Source organism: Anoplopoma fimbria, chromosome 14, assembly GCF_027596085.1.
Source record: "Anoplopoma fimbria isolate UVic2021 breed Golden Eagle Sablefish chromosome 14, Afim_UVic_2022, whole genome shotgun sequence".
In the NCBI taxonomy this organism is placed as follows: Eukaryota; Metazoa; Chordata; class Actinopteri; order Perciformes; family Anoplopomatidae; genus Anoplopoma; species Anoplopoma fimbria.
In genome coordinates this window covers 14,666,921-14,688,643 of record NC_072462.1, presented here as the reverse complement: position 1 = coordinate 14,688,643, position 21,723 = coordinate 14,666,921, and the positions used below count along the sequence as shown (strand labels likewise).

General features: G+C 40.1%; 4 protein-coding genes across 5 annotated transcripts in view; 1 reads left to right on the top strand and 3 right to left on the bottom strand.

Annotated features, from left to right (window-relative positions):
- Positions 1-1,063: 1,063 nt before the first annotated feature.
- On the bottom strand, positions 1,064-7,874 carry surf4 (surfeit 4). The gene is made up of 6 exons (XM_054612099.1): positions 7,612-7,874; positions 5,387-5,573; positions 3,988-4,064; positions 3,859-3,902; positions 3,586-3,772; positions 1,064-2,366 (listed from the first exon to the last, which is right to left on the bottom strand). The coding sequence occupies exons 1-6, from the start codon at positions 7,657-7,659 to the stop codon at positions 2,100-2,102; spliced, it is 810 nt and encodes a 269-aa protein (XP_054468074.1). The 5' UTR covers positions 7,660-7,874; the 3' UTR covers positions 1,064-2,099.
- A 1,943-nt stretch (positions 7,875-9,817) lies between these two features.
- Positions 9,818-12,261, bottom strand: surf2 (surfeit 2). Its single transcript, XM_054612827.1, has 6 exons — positions 12,113-12,261; positions 11,807-11,958; positions 11,548-11,651; positions 10,775-10,960; positions 10,431-10,564; positions 9,818-10,330 (listed from the first exon to the last, which is right to left on the bottom strand). The coding sequence occupies exons 1-6, from the start codon at positions 12,185-12,187 to the stop codon at positions 10,241-10,243; spliced, it is 741 nt and encodes a 246-aa protein (XP_054468802.1). The 5' UTR covers positions 12,188-12,261; the 3' UTR covers positions 9,818-10,240.
- A 908-nt stretch (positions 12,262-13,169) lies between these two features.
- bbln (bublin coiled coil protein) lies at positions 13,170-15,373 on the top strand. Its single transcript, XM_054612806.1, has 2 exons — positions 13,170-13,408; positions 14,197-15,373. Exons 1-2 carry the CDS (start codon positions 13,330-13,332, stop codon positions 14,436-14,438), a joined length of 321 nt encoding a protein of 106 aa, XP_054468781.1. The 5' UTR covers positions 13,170-13,329; the 3' UTR covers positions 14,439-15,373.
- A 104-nt stretch (positions 15,374-15,477) lies between these two features.
- Positions 15,478-21,723, bottom strand: part of ciz1a (cdkn1a interacting zinc finger protein 1a) — a 9,638-nt gene continuing 3,392 nt past the window's right edge. For both annotated transcript variants that reach the window (XM_054612804.1, XM_054612805.1), the window contains exons 5-16: positions 21,557-21,674; positions 21,280-21,367; positions 20,988-21,100; positions 20,811-20,890; positions 20,366-20,572; positions 20,050-20,180; positions 19,735-19,828; positions 19,496-19,609; positions 19,283-19,399; positions 18,991-19,069; positions 18,763-18,884; positions 15,478-18,454 (exon numbers count right to left, since the gene is read on the bottom strand). In XM_054612804.1, the coding sequence (XP_054468779.1) occupies positions 17,663-18,454; positions 18,763-18,884; positions 18,991-19,069; positions 19,283-19,399; positions 19,496-19,609; positions 19,735-19,828; positions 20,050-20,180; positions 20,366-20,572; positions 20,811-20,890; positions 20,988-21,100; positions 21,280-21,367; positions 21,557-21,674 (2,055 nt within the window). In that variant the 3' untranslated portion in view covers positions 15,478-17,662. The remainder of the gene's footprint in view (positions 18,455-18,762; positions 18,885-18,990; positions 19,070-19,282; positions 19,400-19,495; positions 19,610-19,734; positions 19,829-20,049; positions 20,181-20,365; positions 20,573-20,810; positions 20,891-20,987; positions 21,101-21,279; positions 21,368-21,556; positions 21,675-21,723) is intronic.

The following is a 21,723-nucleotide window of genomic DNA, read 5'->3' as shown; positions in this document are numbered from 1 at the left end:
GACCAGTCCAACCCGGGTCCAATTACGTCATCCATTAATTTACATTAGTGAGAAAAGATGCGCTCAAGGTGCATTGTGGGAATTGTAGGATGCAGAGGTGGACTAAGCATTCAAATCCTTTACTGAAGTAAAAATATGAAAAGTAACCTACATATTATCTCTATATATAACCATTGAGGTGTTGCTAGATGCTATTACTTTATAAATAGTACAGTTAGGGTATTTTAGGGCTGGGCTCCCCTCCAAAGGGTCACAAGATACATCTGATTATTAAAATTTGAATATTGCATAGCTACTTTTGACCTCTCTTGACTTACATTTTTTATTTATAAGAAACCATGTGAGACGTTTAGAGAGAAAATGTCTCTTTGGTGGAACTGCTTACGAACTCATTTGAAATATGACCATGAATGGAATGCTACAATGTGTTCTTGACGCGCATACCTTTGGTTAATCTTGGGTTGCTTCCTTCTTCCATGATGCTGTAGATGTAGATGTTTTGTTTGCTGTGTTAGTACTTGTGCAATATTTAGAATCTAGCTTTATTTTTTGTGCCGTTTAATGGCGTTAGTGTTCGAGGTACCATTACATCTCCAGCAGGCCAAACGCACTGAGACTACCACCAGTGTCCACTTATTACTTGATTGTCAGCCGTGACTTATCAACATGCGGCATGGAATACCAACACCCCCAAAAAATAAACTTAAAAAAACAAAAACACCAACAGTTCTTCCATTAAGGTAACATTTTTTTACCCTCATAGTCCGTTAGAGGTCAGTCTTTACCCAAGGTCGTGACCTTCCAACACCTGTCCAAATACAAACTTGTCATTCAGTATGGCCAAACTATATATTTTTGAATTTCTCATTACCATTTTCTGAGAAGCTGTGACATCCAACTGGTCCTCAAAAAGACTGTATGCTGCTGTTTGGTTGTACTCCATTGGCTTACTCTTTGGTGGGGAATTCACAATTATTTGATTATCTGGTCCCCCAATGTCCTTCAGACTCTGATTACATCATAAGGGCTAAAAACCTTGACCGAGACAGTAACTTTATATTTTTTAATTTTTATTTCTTCGCCATGAAGTTCCAAAAATCAAAAAACAAATGATCAAAAATACAATATAAACTTTTGAAATCAATACACTGAATTTTTTTTTTTTTTTTTCTTACACAGGGCAAAAAACACTGAGCAAGTCCTGATGGCTAGTGACTCTGCTAAGTCCTCTTTGCTTTTCTAGATCTCTGAATATGGTGTTTCACAAACGTTGAGCCCCCCCCCCTTATTATCCCCGATCATATACAGTTCACTAGGTAGGCATTTGTCACAGACGTACAGTACAAAGTGCCTAAAAGCAAGTCCTGGAGCCAACAATTGTGTTGAAACTTTCAATCAAGCACGACTGCAATCCACCACTTCTACACAATGTACACTACCCCCCCGGATTAAACTCCCAATGATCAAGAGTCAGTTGAGATTGAAGGTGTAAAGATGTTTGAAAGGCTACAGTGTCGGAGGAGAAAAGAAAACCTGGAGAGACAAGACGAGTTGCTGTCAAATCAGTGCCCAAGTTCTATATAGAGACTAAGTCTCTGACACTAAGATCCAACGGCAAAAAAAGGCCAGCATCCATGGACGTGGGGGGGGGGGGGGGGCGCAACTGCTGCACTTGATCCACTCTGCCGGATTTACTCAGAAAATATGAACGTTAATCTATTATAACTCATGGCATAATACCCATAAAATACAATAAATTATCTTCATCCCTTCTGCACACAGAACTAGTAAACCTTTTTTTTTTTTTTTTTTAGAATAATCATCCATCATTTGTATACCTTGCACTTTGAAATACACAAGACTTCTTTATTCTTGTTGATATGGGAAAAAACCTGGCATTATGTATGATGTAAAAATAGAAAAAATTGTCCATTGATGGGGGAGGTGGTGTAAGTGGATTAATAAAAAATAAACTAGAAAAAAAACAAAAAACGGTGTACCCTGTAGCGGGGAACTGGAGGAGGGAAGGTCTTTGAGTCCCAGTCGGTGGGGGAAGTTAGTGGTGCTGTGCAATCCTCTTATCTTAACCCCACCTCGGCCTACCACTCTTTCTTTTTCTCATCCATGGACACTCCGCCAGGTCCAAGTGCCACCACTAACAGCAGACCGCCGATGACCGAGGTGGTCTGGAAGAAGTCGTACTTGAGGAAGTCGTGCATGGGCTTGTAGGCGGGGACGCTCCAGAAGGCGTTGAAGTAGACGTTGATGGCCAGAAGCCACACGACGAGGGTCAACGCCGCCAGCTTGGTTTTGAAGCCTATGGCCACCAGGACGATGAGAGCGGTTCCAACCATGTTCTGCAGGATCTGTGAGAGAAAGTTAGAGATTTGCACTTCACAGTGTTTGTTCATCACGTCACAGATGGGCCACTGACTGACAAGCAAGTTTCAAATCTGCAAATCAATTTGCACAGACTTTCTGCCCTAACATTAATAGAACTCAACAACTGAAATGTTGTGGCACACTTTGGAAAATGCAATTGTCAAATTTACACTAGGGGTTTTGTACAGATTCGTACGCAGTTTTGGCTCCTCCTATTCCCAGCTCTAGGAATAAGTCAGAGCGTCAGTGGTCAAGCAAGCCAGAGAGTGAATAAAGAGAAGAAGGGTCATCTAAAAAATAAAACGTTGTTTTCTTGTTGTTGCACAGCTGTTAGGCTCTAACGCAAAAATAAACAACCACACCTTCGCGCAACACTGAAGGTGCCACGATGCCAAATTTTGAATGAATGTCCGCTTGGTGAAACTGACACACCAATAGCAGCGTAGTAGCCATTCTGCACATAGCAGAGGAGAGAGACTTTTAGCAGGGGGAAAACAAACACATAAAAACTCCTGTTACCTGAATCACACAGTCGCTAAAGGGTGCCTTGTGCCACCAGTATCAGATGCCGAGGGGCGTGCCAAAGCGGCTGTATTTGACCTGGGAATGAGGACAGGCTGCAGACCCTGCTTATTGGCTGGGGGGTTACACACCCTTGTAGGTCCTAAAGTATCTTTGCCGACACACAGAAACCTCCTTCACAACAAAATAAGAGGATCTCTGCAGATTAAGACACTGCCACACACTTCTAGTGGGTCATGAATTATTTTTGAATCAATCTATGCATTGTTTTTTTTAGGGAATTCTTGCATAAAATTTCCTTTGTACTGTGTTAATAAGTGAGCCTTAAAAGGTGTTAGTCAGGTGGATTTTGTAACCGTTGGAAAGACACTGGATAGCCGTTTCCTTCAGCTTCCAGTCTTTGTGCCAATTATAAAAAAAATGATATTAGCTTGGCATATTTAGCAAACAGCAGAACATGTGAATGTCATCAATCTTCTCATCCAACTCTCGACAAGAAAGCAAATAAGTTTATTTTCCAAAATGTAATTTTTTAAATTTAAGCCTAAATCTAACAGCTTTATATTATGTCTGTGTCAGTAAGTATGTGGTGGTTATGCATTGGTTGTAACTTAATGATGGAATAACCATCTGTATTAAATAAAGGTTGTTGTTGATGTTGTTGTTGTTGTCATTACTCACAGAGAAGAAGTTGGAGTCAAAGTGCAGCAGAGTCATGAACATGAGCACTAGCAGTACTCGACCGCCCAGCTGCATGTACTGCTTTGGAGAACTCTCTCCCATGGAGGGGACGCCAGCAAACATGCTCTTTCCTTCCGAACGAGACTCGGCCAGCAGCAGGAGCAGACCACCTCCGAGGGCGAGGTTTCTGGGAGGAGGAGAAGGAGAATGGTTATTTCTTTATTTCAAATATAGTATTTTAAACTACTTAAATGATATATCACCATCACTTACCTCATCAAAAATTTGAGGTCCCATAAAATGCTGTATGCAACAGTCTGGTGGAAAAAAGACATTTCAGGTCAGATACAAAAAGACATATTGTGTAAATCAAAAATGGCATTGTAATGTTATTGATTTTACCTGTAGCGCTATGATGCTAAATAGTCCAAAGCAGGCATACTGTACAAAATTTCTACTAAGGATGAGGACACAACCACCTGTTGGGACACACACAGAAAGTTGTGGTTATTATGGCAGCGTGTTGTGTTAGTTTTATTTTCCATTGTCTTCATTACAATGACAAAGGCAAACATGAGCTCAAGTAACGACTACTATTATTTTGTTAAGGCCACTTAGAAAATGTAATTTCACTTGTGCACTTCAACATAATCTGTTTTATGCAGGTAAGTTCAATAGTTTATTGTTCGTGAATGAATAATACTGAATAATTCATGAATAATACTTTTAATAATACTTTTAATGCCAAACTCTGACTGTCAGAACCAGCATGTCTCAACAGAAACCACATGACTCTCAGAACAAATGTTCTAACTTTACATGTGGTCAAAAAATATATTTCCATTCAATTTTCCAGAAAACTTTTAAAATGTCGCAAAAAAAGAATGCGGGTTTTGCCGCGTTTCCATCAACTGTTTTGTAACAAATAAACTCGACCGCAGCCTGCATGCCCCAATTAACACTGTAGAAGAAGTAGAGGTTGAGAATCGGAAACAAAACAAGTCCGATTCTCCATCTAAACCATCTATAAAGAGAAAAATGGTGAAAGGTCTACAGGATGTTATTTGTGAGGACGCAGGTAGCAGAAACAGCTGATGAGTGGGATTAATGTTCACTACGTCAGCATTTACTCTGCAAAGGCTTTTCCATAGTTAATATTGCACATCAACTCTTTTTCAACTCTCTTTTTTGACAAAAAACACAGAACTTTTCCCACAATTGAGCTTTAATGAATTTTGCCGTACCTATGCAGCCTTTCTATAGCGATATTTCAAAAGGGGGCATGAAAATATGTGACAGGAAGATGGCTAATGTAGCTTCATATTCTGTTTTTTTACAGGACAAGAACAAAACCTGATATCTTGATTTATAATCTGTCTTCTGCCACATTTCGGGTGATGCCTTCAACAGTGTGCAAACTTCTGCTCTTACAGCCCATTTGCTTCAAAGTTCAAGGAGCACAGGGATGCATTTTCGCAAACACTGCGAGTGGTCTGCCTCTTGGCCTCCTTCAACAAGTCTGGTCTGTATCCCCTGACCTTTCTAATCAGCCAGATTAGAAGTGAAGTTCACGGTGTTTGTATCTATTTATTGCAAAACCTTCTGCAGACTGTAAACACTATTGGGCTAAAACGAAGTGAGCACACTTCTAGCAATAGCCATTGACTTACTCATAATTGTTGTTACCAATTGCAAGACCCAGTAAGACCCCAAAACATGTAACTTCCTACTGTGAAATCTGAGTTTACTCATGTTATGTCCAGACCGCAACCTCACAGTGCACTGCCTCCCATTCACTCACCCAGCTGTCCTATGAGGTTCATTAGCACAAAGCACGTAGCCAGGAAGTAGCCACAGCTCCAGGTAGCCTCGATGTAGTCTCTCTGCTCATTCCACTGGAACCACATGCGGATGCCATCTTCCAGGAAGGTGCTGATGAGACACAGACGCGCCAGGTGGGGCAGATACTGTTTGGTTACCCGCAGGAACTGTGCAACAGAGAGAAAGAAGAGATGAAGTGATTGACAAGAAAAAACAGCAGCTTGAAGTGTAGAGGACTATCAAAAGGATGTGGTTTCTGAGCAGTTCCTGAGCTTGCTTACAACAGCGTAACCAAGAAACCCCATTACTGGGTCACCAAGCTGTAAGACATGCAACTAAATTTCACCAAAAGTCGCCTAGAGACTCCAAATAATATTCTGACCTGTTACTTCTTGTACAATAAGAGAAAAGGTTGTCCATTACCTGAAGCTATGGCAGTTTGCTACCTGTGGAGGTACTTGTTTTAGTAAGTAAGTGCAATGTACACAATGTAGATCAGTTTGGGCTTTTCTGTTTGTCTTTCATCCACTTTTTAGACTAGATTAGACAGGTAGTTTTGGACATTAGGTGCCATTTGAAATTATGATTGTCCGAACTAAAAGTGCAACAACAACTATAACTATATTTTTAAAATTAAAGAATAGATGAAGATGTACACAATGTTCTACTCCTACAGATCACTCGTGTTGAATAGTTAGCAAAAAAACAAAAGCTAAGGTTTACTAACTGAAGATATAACTGGATTTGGACAGAATTAATTGAGTTCAAAAGTATATGAAAGCAGGGTTGAAGTTCTGTTGTGGTCCACAAAATAAGAAAGACAATAACAGGGTGGTGCATCCCTGTTACAACCCTAAATGCCAAGGACTTCTTGTGTTATTATGAGTTGAAGTACGCTTAATGTTTTCAACAAAAAGAAACTACCCTGCAATCTTCTTTCTAACAAATTTCATGAACGGTTCCTCAGATAGTACAGTGACCCAGTAGAGGCGCCTCGACCTGCCCACTGCCCCGCCTACTCAGCAGTCCACATCAGCACTGCAAGACCTCAGCAGCCTATCAGCGTCCACCAACTCCCACTATGACTGCTATGTGGGACATGAATGGACCACAGGGGAGCCAATCCGAACAAGCCCGAGGTCTCTGCAACAGTCTAGAAATAGACCATTTTGGAGCAAGTAACGTGTTATCTCAGGACCCCATAGTGAGGGATGCCCCCTTTACATTTGCTGAACAGAGTTTTATTTTTTACAAAGCAAACAACGCAAGACATTTCATTTCCCTTTTCCAAATGTTTTACAATAGGAGCGTATAAATCATGTGATTGTAACTAGATCGGGGAACAGAAATGGTGCAGTTTTTCGGCATGTGGTGTGAGTTCAGTCAACACAGCTGCTATAAACATATAAATACAGAACTGACTCTAGGACTTGATGTTTTAACCAACAGTACTCTTCCAAGGATACAGCGAACATTAATAAAAGTCTGTCCAGTCCTGCAAAGACAGAAGGCCATGCTTCAAACACACAATACTACAGCACACAGGCCTCTTATGAGCCGGACTACAGTAACTTCACAAATAGGGTGATGTTACAGGGACACAAAAAAACAAATCTCTATGGGGTTTTTTTTCACAGTCTCGATTGCAACATGGGTCACAGGCAGATGTGTAATCTGATCTTGACATCTCAGCTCAGCTCTCAGTGAATTGCCTCCAAAACCCTCAGAAAGACACACTTCCTAAAAGGAAGCTGTGGCATGTTTAATAAAGTTAAGGTCCAGTTTTTTGAGTGGTTTGAGCTATGTCAAGGCCACAAGCAGGGGAAACAAATGCTTCTCTTATTTAGAGATACTATGCAACCCTAATCCACATGCAATAGCAAGCAATTAGGGTAATGAAACATTATCCCATAGCTCAGAGGCTAAGCTGAGTGATTTCACAACTACAGGCTGAGACACTGTGAATACACCCTGTTGATACAGACAAGCTAACAAGCTAACACAACAATGTAGTCATCCATATGTGTCCCTGTTACTGTTAACGAGGTCAGCTTCACTTTTGTCTACATGAATACATAATGCTAGCTAGCTCATTCAACTGGACACACACATGACAGCACACAAACACCTAGGTTACAACATGTGTCGTTCAGACAAACTAGTTAGCAGCTAGCATGCTAACAGCGGCTAGCTGCTCAAAGTTACCTGGTCTGCCACGTCTTCCGCTGTGCTCATGAGATCCTCCTGTCCCATATTTGTGTAATAGAAAACAATCTCTAATAATTAAAGCTCAGCGCCACACGAGTTTGTATGTGTAGTTTTTTTTTTTTTTTTTGTTCTCCAGCAGGCTACACTAGGACTGCTCCTCCTCCCGTGAATGTTATTTACTTGAAGATTTTCCCCCGATCGCCTGTACGCAGAGAAAGGCCGCCTCCGCCCCACAATGCCCCGCGGTTTGACGAGAGACAAGAGCCCCCCTACATGGTACTGCAACCGCTGCATGCCACGTATACTGATCCGTCCAGGGGCTTGGCTGGTTTTAGACTTTTTACACATTAAAAGAAACACAAGAACACAGGTGGACCAGACATTAATTCTTTTTTATTTTTTATATCAAAATAGTTTATACATGTTCAAGCTTACAAATGCTGCACAGTCAAAAGTTTGGACACACCTTCTCATTCAACTACTTTGAAGAATCTAAAATATAAAACATATTCTGGTTTGTTGAGCATTTGCTTGTTTACTACATCATTCCATATGTGTTGCTTCATAGTTTGGATGTCTTTAATATTAATCTACAATGTAGAAAAAAATAAAAATAAAGGAAAACGATTGAATGAGAAGGTGTGTCCAAACTTTTGACTGGTACTGTATATCATTATTTTTTATATATATTATTGGGTCTCTTAATGCATTATTTAAAAAAAATTACGAAGCTAACACATTGAGTTCACAGTATTTTACTGAAAAGCTCTTAATTTATAAATAAATAAATGACATATCTTTGATAATCGAAGTGTAAGTTCATTTTTCTTTATTGTACTTATTGACCTTTTTGACTACTTGTTTTTTTTCCCGTCTGTGTTATGCACCATTATATTAAAGCAAATTCTTTATGATGTGTGTAATCAACTTGGCAATAAACCTGATTCTGGCGGGCGTTCAAATTATGATTAATTGAATGTGTGAATGAATTAATTAAAAAAGGAAATTTCAGTCCTTTTCACACAGTAAGAAGGAGCGGTAGCCTACAGCTCAAACGGATCAAGCAACATGTCTAAACACAAAAACTTAAATAACCGACAACTATCAGCCTTTAAAATTTTGACAGGACGATGTTGCTATTAACTTATTGCTCAACTTAATCCTCACACTTTGTTTAATTTCTACAACTTGACAAAATACTGCTTATACTTGACAAATAAAACCTGCATTTATAGATGAATAAGAACTTGAGGAAAAACCAACATAAGAGTCTTGGTAATGTGTTGTATAAAAGCTACAGCATACATTTTAAATATTTTTTTTTACTCATCAACCTGTTGAGCGACCCCTTGTGCCCTGTGGATGAGTGCATCATCATTCTGGTAGAGAGAGAGAACCCCTTTTGTCCCCCATACGTCTACATCAAATCACTTAAACAATTTAACTTATTTTTAGTTTCTTAACTTTTTGCCTTCAGCCACAAGACAGCAGAGCTATGTGAAAGGAAATGGGAAGGAGGTGTAAGAGGGGCCTTATGGCTTGTTAACTGTAGAGACCAAAGACAGAGAAAGTCTTTAGACATGGGTACGCCCCGTTAGCTAAGCAGAAAAAAAACTTGCTATTTTCACAAGCAGTAGCTCAGTTTCTACCATTCCAGCTGATGTTATTTGCTACTAAATGACTTGCCCTCAACCTTTACAGAAAGGCAAAGGGAAGATGAGAAAAAAACAATGCTGATCGCTCAGAAGAACAACGTTGCAGTTACACAAGATATTTCAGAAGTGTTAATTACACATTAAAGTAGAACAATAAATCAGTGAAAACTTGTTGCATCGACTGGTAGGAGCCGGAAAGTAATGATATTCCTCGACTGAATGACTTGTGCAGACAGAATCTGTCCACCTTGGGTGAGAATGTTCATGTTGCACTGGAAGACCTGTTATCATAAGAACCCCATGACAGCAAGCTGCTGTAATTTCTGATTCGGCTGTCGAAACCGTTTGCCAGCCACATCAGCAGTTACCTATTACAGCAGAGTAAAGTGGCTGTTTTTCAAGCTGTTCCTTCAGCTACAATAGTCCCTTAGTGCATATAGTACTGTGTGGGAAATGTCTACACCCCATAAATAATTATACATGCAATAGATGTACCAAAAGTAGATGCATGCCAGGCTACATTTCTTTCTTGTAGAATTGGCAACTTATAAAATGCTTTTTATGAATAGTACTTCTCGGTCAAATTATTGACATGGTCTCTGTTTGTTAAGGTGTCTCCTACTTTTAATCCATTTTATAGTTAATATAGTAAAACAAAACAAAGAAAACACAATGTTTGCAAATCCAAATTGAGTTGTATTTTATACTAGCACATTTGGACAAACCAGACAATACAACTTATCCAGTCAACATTGTGTCACGTAAACCAGCCTCTTCAGAACTTTGCAACATCACAGCTTGGAATAAACAGACAACCTTTCATATGCTGAAAATATGAAAAATCAACTGGATGTTCATCGATACAACGTCAGGCTGGCTCAGACAGGATTACTACTCCAAACTAGAAGTGCAGTTTTATTCCCTTACAAATGACCAGTTATAAAAATACTGTTTGAATGTTGTTTTGTTTTTTACTTTCCATTTGGCACTTGTACAGGTTTCTTAGGCCCTGATTTCCGGTGGTTATTTCTGAATTTCTTCTGAAAACCACCGCCCTGTACCTGAAAGACATGAATATGATAGCATTAATGTCAGTAAAGGAAATCTTAATTTCATTAAAGCCAGCTATTTGGATCGATTCCACATAAGATTTCTACAGACCTTCTTCCGTTTCTGCTGCACCGGCTTATCCACCTCCATTTCCTCCTCTTCGTCTGTCTGGAAGTCGTCTTCCTCCTTTTTCTCGTCAACCTCCACACTTTCTTCAGCCTCATTATTTAAAGTGAACATAGTGGCTGTAGAAACAAATGGCACAGCAAAGTCAAATTGTTTTTCTAGAAGTAACTCTTCAACAGTAAATTCACTAGGTTTTGCCTAGAGCGGAATCCTGCAGACTCTTAAACATCATGACACACTATCACGACATAACAGCCTCGTAAAAAAAAAAAAAAAAAAAAAAAAAAGTGTACAGAGATGTCCACAGTGTGTGCACTTGGGATACTGACCAGGGTAGAGGTCGCTCATGCTGTCCTCTGAGTCGCTGTGATCGTCGTCACTGGATGACGGTTCCCACGACTTACTCCCCTGTTTTGAGGGTCTCCCCCGATTGACCTCTTCTCCGATGTCTTTGGGCCTTTTCTGTTTCAGTCTGGCTGGAAGGAACTCTATCCCTTGCTTCATACATTCTTCATCTAGAGCAGGACAGAGACAGTCATGTCAGTGATCAAGTTTAAAGAGTGAGTTGTCCACCATATTTGCGGTGGACACGGACTGCATAGTGATTATACCGATGGTTTCTGATCTGGGTGGTTAAAAAAAAGTGAGCACTCTGATTCAATGCAGAATGTGTCATTGCTAGGCAAACATATAGCTTCATTAAGACTCGCATTTAGTAATATTATCAAGGGGCTTTGATGGACCAAGGTACAATGGTAACACTGAAAAGAACTGAAGCAATACTACGGTGTCAATCTGAAATAAATGTTGATTTCCATCAGTATGAACTCAAAACTTTATGTGTCTATTGTGACTTGATAACTGCCTGGATGATGTGGAAATGGCAGTGTTGTTGGGTATTACTTTCTTTTATGTAAATAATGAAAATAATAATAAAAACTGATTTTGTTGTTGTGAATTTACTGCATTGATACCATGGATATACATCTTTATCAACAGGTATCTATGAGCTTTGAGAGTGTCACACTAAAAGTCCATGTGACTTAGATTGTAAAAAAAACAAAAACAAGGTGCCATGCGTGTAGATGAGTGATGCACTGACATTTGGAGAGGGCTTTCTTGAAGCGTTTCCCGTTAACATGTCTGAGGACATGATGTGGCTGCCGGTTGAGGTGTCTGAGGGTCAGCTTACAGAAGAGCTGCTTGCTGGAAAACAGACAGGAGGCATCAGAAAACACATTACACCACTTATGAGTGAGACATTGTGGCATTCCCTTAACAAGCATTGCCACTGTTGCAAGTAAGATAAGGAAGGTGTTCCTCTTGCAAAGTGACAAAATGGCATGCATGGGTCTCCTTACGGTTGTTTGGAGCTTTGTACAACGTGAGGTTCATACTGGCTGTAGTTGAACTCTGCTGCAGCACTCAGCTTCTCATATTTCTTCCCTTTAGTGAAGTTATGCAGCTCCGTCAGGTTGCATGGGAATTCATGGCCATTCAGAGTACATTTGATCTGGGGAAAAACAGCCAAAGAAAACTATTTAGATCAGCTTGTAGCCATCGAAACGCTTCGCAGTACATGGCTCACGTGTTAAATTAGCACTACTGGTAGCATAACATTGAACAACAGTGTGTTTGGGTGTAATGTGATGTGTTTAGCTCGTCACCTTTTTGCCATCTGTAACCTGGAGAAACGGGTGGTTGAGAAGAAATGCTTGGAGGTCTGCAGGTAATTCATCCATGGCGTAAAAACACTTCAAAACAGAGCTTTCAGTGTGTTGATCAGGCCCTCCCTTACAGGAAGTGACTACACGTGGGTAGTTTGCGTGATATGGTGCGTGATATTTAGGCGCCCTCCAGTGGCCAAAGTGAGGAAGGTCAGTTTAAGGGAAAAGGTAAAGCCATTCAGCTATAATCACATCACTGTATTTATCAAATATTAAATACATTAAAGGAAACATAGTAACGTTAAAGCTTGAGGTTTTCATTAATGCTCAAAGGGAAACTTATTAAATAAGATTAAGATAAGATAAGATAAGATAAAATAAGACAATCCTTTATTAGTCCCGCAGCGGGGAAATGTACAGGATTACAGCAGCAAAGAGGATAGTGCAAACTAGAGACATAGTAAAAAAACAAGATAAAAAATAAGTATTATAAATAAGCAAATGAGCAATAAAAAACCCCAGTAAAAAACAGTAAAGAATCCACAGTAACTGAAATATTATATATACAGACAGAAACTATTTTTTACGGTTTTTAGCACTACGTTTATTGTCACAATAGCTACGGATACATAAAATACATTGAGCATGTTTATTGTATTTAGTTATATAATACCAGTTTGCTACTTTGCCAACTCTGCTCCCAGTAGATCACATGACACTGCATTAATCAACGTTAATTGGCTTATGTGAGGATTTAACAAGTCAGCTGACTGACATCATCTGACAGCTCGGCATCACAGAGACGGAAAAGTACAGAGAGCCCACTCTGTTCGTATTTTCAGGACTTTTACTTTATATGAAAATGTTGACCATTTCCGAAAAAGGGCACTGGTAGAAGTTACATAAAACAACGTTTGAAGTTTATTTGAGGTGTAGGATTTAAGATAATTTCACTCAATTAACAATCGGGATTTCGGTACAGAGTGAGTACTCTTGCTCACTACCAGACATATCTTTGCGGAGAGGTCAAAGCCACGCCCACACATTTCCCATGATTCACTACTCCAGTAAACAAATACCCGACGCGGAGACTTCCTCTTGGAATCTGTAGATTTCTGCAAACTGTCTGAAAATAACGTTTAAATAAGAAATTACACTTTGAGTTTGTTGGTCATTTTTCTGGATTTTAAACGTCTTACTGCAGCGAGCGTTAAAACATGTCCGGACCAAATGGAGATCCAAACATTTCCATTGACGATGGTATTGTCAACGATGAAGATGAATTCGAAGACGAAGGTAATACGATAATATATGTTCATGCATTGTAGTGACGTCATTGCAGGACTTGCACACCAGTAAAGTCACAATCTCGAGGCGGTATGTTAAAGTAGAGCGTCACACCGTGACTTCATGTCAGGTGACACTGACTCTGAACCAGGGATTTCTGAATGAAATGCTACATTCAACATTGTTTTATGTTGGACTAATATCTGCACCAGTATTAAAATAATAAGCTCTCATGTCTCTCTAATTAAAAACAATTGAGGAGCGTATTCAAGATTTATTTCTAGGTTACAGCAATTCTGTCTTTCTGCTTTTCACCTTGAGATCCTTGTTTAAATCCTCAAATTCTAGATTTGTGAATTAACTTCTCTAGAAAAGCAGTAAGCAGACTGTTTTGTCTATGAAGTTGTATAAAGTATTTTAAAATACCCATATGCAAAAAATTCTTAACACAGGTTAAATCCAATCTGATTTTGAGATAATGTGATGCTTGAGATTGGCTCAATGTGGAAAAATGCTGAATATTTGTCTAAACTTGAGAAAAACATTTCATTTATTGTCTCCACTTGTCTGTATTTTCTACACACTTACACATTATTTCACACAGTTGCTGATAGTTACAGGAAGTCAAAAATGGGTAATTGTGACAGCATTACTCCCGTCCAAAATAACGGTGATATCAGTCATGGAAATAAATCGCTTTTTTTGCATCCAAATGTTTAAGAAACTCTTTCCTCTACAAAAAAAGCGTTTTACTCTGTCTGACACAAATGACTGATCTCTCCTCTGCATATCCACAGAGTATGAGGCCATCAACTCCATGCTTGATCAGATTAACTCCTATCTCGATGACCTGGAAGATCGGAATGATTCACTTAATGGCAAACTGCACGAACTAATGGAGTCAAACAAGCAAGCCAGGCTGGAGTTCAGGGCCCAACTTATCGGCTCCGAGAACCAGGAGGAGCAACGTCCTGCAGACGGGGATTCCTCCTCAAGCAGCAAGGAAGACCAGAATAAAGGCGATGGGGATTGCAAATGAGAGATGAGGGGGGCTGAGTACATCAAAATACAGGGATGGAAATATTTAGTTGGCTCAACTCCTTACCTCCGTCTGTTGGACTAATGACCCTTGATCTGCATAGTTCATGCCTATCCGATTCTTCCTCTCCATTGGCAGGTGTAACATTTTCCTTCTCCTCTGTTTCCCCCCCCCTTTGTTGAACTGTTGTGTGCTGATGTTTAGTTCCTGTGCAAATTGAAGTTTATTGACCTCTAGCAGCGTGTTATACAAGTTGCACACCGTATTAACCTGGGACTATTACAGTGAAATCAAAGTTGCATGTGTTGATCGTTATCTGTGACCCTTGGTCCAAGTGGGATGTTAAAAGGACAAATTCTAAAGCCAGGATAAAAATCTGACATTTTTTTTAAAAAGCTGATTCAGTGTAATTTAACAATGACAGTGACCAGTATAACATTCCTCCAGAGTCAACCCTGATCTTAAGAATTTGTCTTCATGGTCAAATAGGGTCAGAGTTGAACTTCTTCGTAGTGTGCTGATCCACTTGGTGTTGAGGTTCAGCTTTGTAATAGCTCTAGTCTCTGTTCATGTTTGAGTCATCCCAAAAAGTAAATATGCAACACAACAGATGTCTACCAGTGTATTAAGTTTAATCTGCAGCATGACTGTAAATCTATCTATCAATCTGCTGTCCTGTTGATTTGTATTAACCTGCTAAGATTAAGTGAGCTGATACGTGTTTGAACAAGTTAATTAATAGCCATAAAGTCAAAATAAAGTCAGGCAAGTGTGGGAGTTGTCAGACATTTTAATTTAAATGAAAATGATCCCCCCCCAAAGAACTGAAAACAAAAAATCCCAAAATACATACAACTTCCAGCAGTTAGAAAACAACACCTGTTTGTTCATCTCAAGTAAGTCAGTAGCTGAATAAAAATACAATAAGAAACATACAGCTTTGTTTGAAATTATCCTTTACATGTCCTTTTCTCTCTCCTGCTCCCTTCTGTTCTCAAAGTACAGTTTCATGTCTCGTTCCTTCAGACAGACCATGAGTACGAATCACGTGACAGTCGCCCCTATGACTACAAGAGTTTCCACATGCATCAGCTAACCGCTTTTGTGGTTGAAAATATCCTCTTCTACTACAGAGAATGAAATGTGTCCAGAACAGCACACTAGTCTTGAAGCCTCGACACTGCTGAGATGCTGGAATTTAAAGAAATGCATTTGTATAATCTGTAACTGGGAAAATCTACTGTTACGTGACTGCTGCTTTAAAAGTCTAAATATTGCGAGGATGAAGTGTTTCACCAGACACTTCATGGTTTCTCATCCTTTCATGAAGTCAACTGTGATTCAATCTATCCAGTGTTTATAGCAAACAAAACATTACAAAAAAAAAACAATGCAATGGTAAATTGGAAGAAAAAGCAACTACCACTAAGAGCATTGTAAGTCAATGGAAATTAAGGGAACTTTTTTTTTTTTTTTTTTTTTCTTTTTAAATATACCTGCCTTAATTGACAAGTTTTCAAATTTCAAAATGCACACAATGCAGCTTTTTGCGCTGAATATCATTTTAGAGCGGGTTAAATTCCATAAGATTGTGCGCAGATGTAAAATGGCTTTTTAGACATTTTGTTACTATATTCAGCTCCTACAGATTTAAACATTTAATTACACAATTTCTTTTTCCAATTGCTGACACCCTTTCAGTGGGACAACTGAAGACAACTATTGGGCTCCAAACAGGACATCAACTAGAACCCAAAATGTCAAAAAAAACAATGTGATGCCTTGAACTAAGCTATGATCAGATTCAAGGTTCAGCATTTCTCAATACTCAAGCCAAAGCCCCATCCCAACATTTTCTTTTAACCACCTGCTCTAATACTTCAATCAGTTACATTCTACATTTCAGCTCGCTAATAGCATATGCTAAGTTGTTAGCAATGTTGAAAATGTCTCCACTTGTAGGTTATATTACGTTAATTACCGTTCATCTCAATAGCTAGAGAAGTAGCAAATCTGACAACCAACATCCTGATCCTTGAGGACACCAGGGTGGGAAATTAACTTTGTGGTGAGCCAGTTTCACAGACCAGTAGATAGAAGATCTTAGAAAACTCATGTCATACTAAACCTTAAATACTGTATATATTAAATCTGCATTTTGCTTCTAAAATGTAACATCAGTGTGTACCAATCCCATTCTACTTGCATACAGTATTATTGTGGTGGTGTGCTGCTTTTGCAAACAGTATGGATGTCTATAGCCATGCTAGCATCTCTGTGAGATTGATCTTCAGCATAGTGGTGCTTAGAGCCAAATCCTCAGTTCAACATGCCAACATGCTGATGTTGCGCTTGTGTAATGTTGAACTATGTTCATCATCATCTGAACAGTAAGTGTAGACAAATTGAAATTTTGATCTGATGATGGCGCTAGTCTGAAAATCAAGAGATGTCCAAAGTTACTGCAATCCATCCTGATTAGGATACGAGTGTCTGTACAAAATGACATGTCAATTCATCCAGCAGTTGTTCCCTGGGGTGCTACCAAAGCCTTTCTAACCTCAAATTTTATTTTTTGCCACAATTTGCATTGTGGCAGAACAGTGCAAAGGCTTTTTTGAATATACGTCACTTATCCATTTCACATGCTACATGCTCTGAACCTGCTTACATTTTTAGAGGGAATTTAGACACAGCATGTGTATCACCTTGGCATGGTATTTTAAAACTTTTTTTTAACAACTTTAAGGAGCTTTTTATTTGAAAAAGTTATTTTAGGCAACATTAATGCAGTTTTTTTTTTTTACAAAATAAGTAAAAATGGGAAAGGGTTTGTTCTGAGCTATGTGTACTTAAGCTATTATGATGTCATTTTGATTGCTGTAATCTTAAAGTGAGGCTGGAGATTGTACTACTAAAGAGCAACAATTCTCTGACTGGGAGCCAATATTAAGATAATAACCCACCCATCACTGATTTAACATGCATGTGATAGCCGCCAGGTGTTACTTTCCCACCCTGGGAGAGCATCAAATCAGAAGTCATGTTCCACCGTGAGATACCATCATTCTTCCTATTTGCTGGTATGTGCTTGATTCAGACTTTCCACCATGGAGAGAGGCAGGGCTGTCTACTTCTTGGTCTCGGTTTAATGAAAGCACCTCTTTAAATATTGACACATCCTGTCCTAAGGGTTTCCACTTTCTCCACATCTTATCGTTGACTCAGCGTCTGTTTGTGGCCCTCCCTGACCTGCGTTTGGATGTGGCTTTTGCCTTCTTTTTTCCTGTGACAACGGGAGCTTCCTTCTCCTCCTCCTCTTCCTCCTCTACATGAGCACCCTCAACAACAGCTGCTGTTGTTGGCTCTGGCTCTTCTCCGCTACCAGCAGGTAGCTCAGCTGGACTCTCCAGAACTACAGAGGCCTGGGATGTGCTCTCTTCCTCCTTTACGTGAGCGTCCTCAACAACAGTTGCTGGCTCTGACTCTGACTCTGGCTCTGGCTCTTCTCTGCTACCAGCAGACAGTTCAGCTGGACTCTCCAGAACTACAGAGGCCTGGGATGTGCTCTCTTCCTCCTTTACGTGAGCGTCCTCAACAACAGTTGCTGGCTCTGACTCTGACTCTTCTCTGCTACTAGCAGACAGTTCAGCTGGACTCTCCAGAACTACAGAGGCCTGGGATGTGCTCTCTTCCTCCTTGCTGTGGAGGCTGAGCTCTTGGTCTGTGTTGCCTGCGCTGGTCGGTGAGGTGCTGACGAAGTCCTGTGAGTTCTGGTCAGGTTCTGCTTGTTCCTCCTGTTGCTGGTTTTCTGTCTGCGTGTTCACTCGGCTGAGTGTAACGATAGGCTGCATTGAGTTTAGGTTTGTCACTAAACCAGAGTCATCAGTGAGGGAATCTACAACCGAACAGTCTGTGGGGGTTTCTGCTGCAGGCCTGAGGCTCTCTGCTGGTAGGGGAGACTCTCTGGAAGATTCAACGGCTTCACTCTTTTGACTCAGCAACTCTCTGTACTTCTGAGAAGAGAAAACAAACAACAATACTGCAAATTTAATATAATATAATATGAAATTCTTCAAGGATAACCAGCATTGATGCACCTAAATTTCACATGCAAATAATTGCACACCAGCTCAACAAGAGTTTATGTGCTTGGATTGAAGCTGTGATTATAAAATCAACAAAACCAAATACTTACATAAATGTAACACAACTAGTAATAATACACTCGAGTAGAAACAATAATTGAACTGGGCCACAGATGAAAACAGTTGTTCCCTGTTTAGTTGTCGAAACAAGTTGGGTGACGTGAACAAACGCTCACCTTGAGGTTCTCAAAGTGCTTCATTGTTTTGCAGTGGGCGTGTAGGGCAGAAGATTCAAAGTGATAAAACTTGTTGCAGATTCTGCAGATAAAACCTGCTACTGGAACAAAAAAACTGGACCCTGTGGTGAAAGGAATTGAAGAATAAACGTCACTCTGATATTAACAGTAAATCCAAACAACGAGAACATGCAGGAAGACAACGATCTGGAGTTTGTCGTCACTCACCGTAGACTGTGTTAGAGTCATACTGCTCATCACTGGCCATGTCCTTTAAAGCCACTTCTTTAAGGCAGGACCAGTCATCCTGTACCAGGTCATAGGAGACACAGTAAACAACTATACTATAACAAATGATCCTTCCAGTAGTACCAATAGTGCTATTTCAGATCTTATCTCAAAGTGATGTTGAACTAAGTAAAACCTTGGGATGTAGAGCTCACTGGCTATTTAAATGCACACACTCTCAATTGTGTCATTGGAGGGAATTACAAACAACAACAAATGACATGCAAATCACCTGTTCCTTCAGTCTTTCCTCCTCCATCTCACTGCCCTCCAACTCTTCCAATGAGAAGCCGTCTGTGTCCAGGGCAGTCAGCTTGCCTAAGGCCTCACAGCCCTCCTGTTCCTGGAGCTAGAGAACAGCAGCAAGTTCAGCATGAATATTTGATTTCAAGGTGAATAACTGCTTGTTGTGTAATGGTTTTAAAATCAGTATGAACTCAGATACCTTCTCCACTTTCTGTCTGTGCTCCTGGGACTGCAAGTGCTCTACAAAAATCAGGGAGGTCCTGAAGTGTTTCTTGCAGACTGAGCAGGAGGAGATGGCTGTTCTGCTGGCAAGCTGAGGAGAGATGAAGAGACAGCAGATCATTCGGATTATTCACATTGTAAAGCAAATACAAAAGCTTTTTGAACTCAACATTTACACATTGAAAGTGTGCTCATCTATAAAGTGAGTGACTTTACTTTGTGCTCCTCGGTGTGACGGTGGTCCGTGATGCTACTGGTGAAGTGGGTGTGACAGGCGGCACACCAGTTCTTCGAGTCTGACCTCTTCTCTCTGCAGAAAACACAGACAAACATCAGTTAAAATTATTATAATATGGATAATTTTCTCTTTAAAAACACACACAAAAAAAGCAGCTCCTCAAAAATGTTACCCTTTAAGGTATGAATAAAAAGGTGTGTAATTATCTCTCACTGTCCAAATTTGATACTGATTTAAAAAAATAAGAATGAAAAACACAAAGCAAATGCATATTTGTGTGTTTTTAAACTGACCCATCTTTGTTTGCTTCCTGTAGAGACTCCTGCACTCGCGGCAGCAGGGTGACCAGACAAGCATTGCTCATGTGTTGGATCTCCATCATCCTCTGCTGGTGGGAAACACTGTTCATATGACTCCTGAAGTTCTGGAAAAAAAACAAAAAAAACAAGATTATTTCAGATAAAAGAGAATAGGTAAATACATTTGCCACAACCTTTTCAGCCTTTTGCACATTCCCAACAAACACCAGCAATTATATACACCCCAGAAAAAAAAGACTACATTCCACTATTTCCTATGTATCTTGATGTGTGTGCACATTGAACCTACTTGCTGGTTGTGGCAGGTAATGCTGCACAGATAGCAGTAGAACTTGTTGTTGCCATCCGCTACACCCTCCTCTTCTTCCTCCTGGTTCATGGGTGAAGCCAAAGGGGCATCTTTGCTCTGTGGCATCTCCTCTGGGAGTAAATCAACCTGCTGGTCCTCTTCACTCAGCCTGCCAGGTGGGGACAGTGCAGACAAGCAGCTGTGCACCTACAGAAAGGTCGCAAACCAGAACTTAATCCAGAGTCATATATTTATTTAACAGAGATTTGACAAATATATACTTTACACAGGAGGTTGACAAACACTGGCAACCAGCAATGAGCCCAGCATGACCATCCTTTCTAGTAGCTTTTGCAAGAGTGATTTTATGTACTTTTAAATCTATCATTTAGTGTTGACATTATTTGTCCAACACCTGACCATCCTAAATAAAGGCTCCTCTCACCTCAGCAGCTCTGCTCTCCTCCAGTGCCTCGACAACATCTGATCCCCCTGTGGAGCGTCCTTCTTCCAGAAGGATGCAGTCTGGGAAAATAATTGAGGCAAAAAACCAACATATTAGAGCAAGTTTTCATCTCAACGGACCTAAAAACAACCTACTCTAGGTTTCTGTGGGTTATACCATCAGGCTGGCAGTCCTCTGTGTTGCTGTTACACTCTGAAGACAGAACTCCCCCATCTGTATCTGCAATGGTGACCGTCTCATCAATACATTGTTCTTTGGGTTCCTCTGACCTGAGAGTCAAAGAAGGAAAAAAATAACAAATATCAAGTTGTTGTAAAATACAGTGGAGCCCACATTTCAAGTTTTTGGTTTGATACTTTTGCTATTTCCGTGGATAAGACGGTCAATACTGGATGTCAAGATTTTCTAGCAGAACGACATTTACAGCTATAGAAAACATTTTCCCTACCCATCAGTCCTCTGCTTCTTGACTACAGGTTCATCAAGTTGCTCCTCGGAGGGCTGTGTGGGTTCATCCATTCCTCCTACAGCACCATCTGTGGGAAGAAAAGACGAAAAAACAAAACAATGTTGGAAACAAACACGGTAGGAAAAACATTATGTACAAAAAAATGTTTTCACTGATCTGTCTCCAAGAAATCTTAAGAGTCACTTCTGACGTTCAACAAACGCTACATAACCTAAACTATATGCATGTTTCAGGTCTGGTTGGATTGTAGCGCTACCTGTTTCAGTCTTGTCAGTAGCTTCATTGGTACTGCTAGCTGCTGGTTGGTCGTCTGTGCTCCCTGCTGCCATCTGCTCGCTGTCCCTCTTCCTGTCTGGCTGGCGAGCTGCAGTGTCCTACACAAATAGACAGACAACATGGTTACAAATACACATCCAAGTCTGA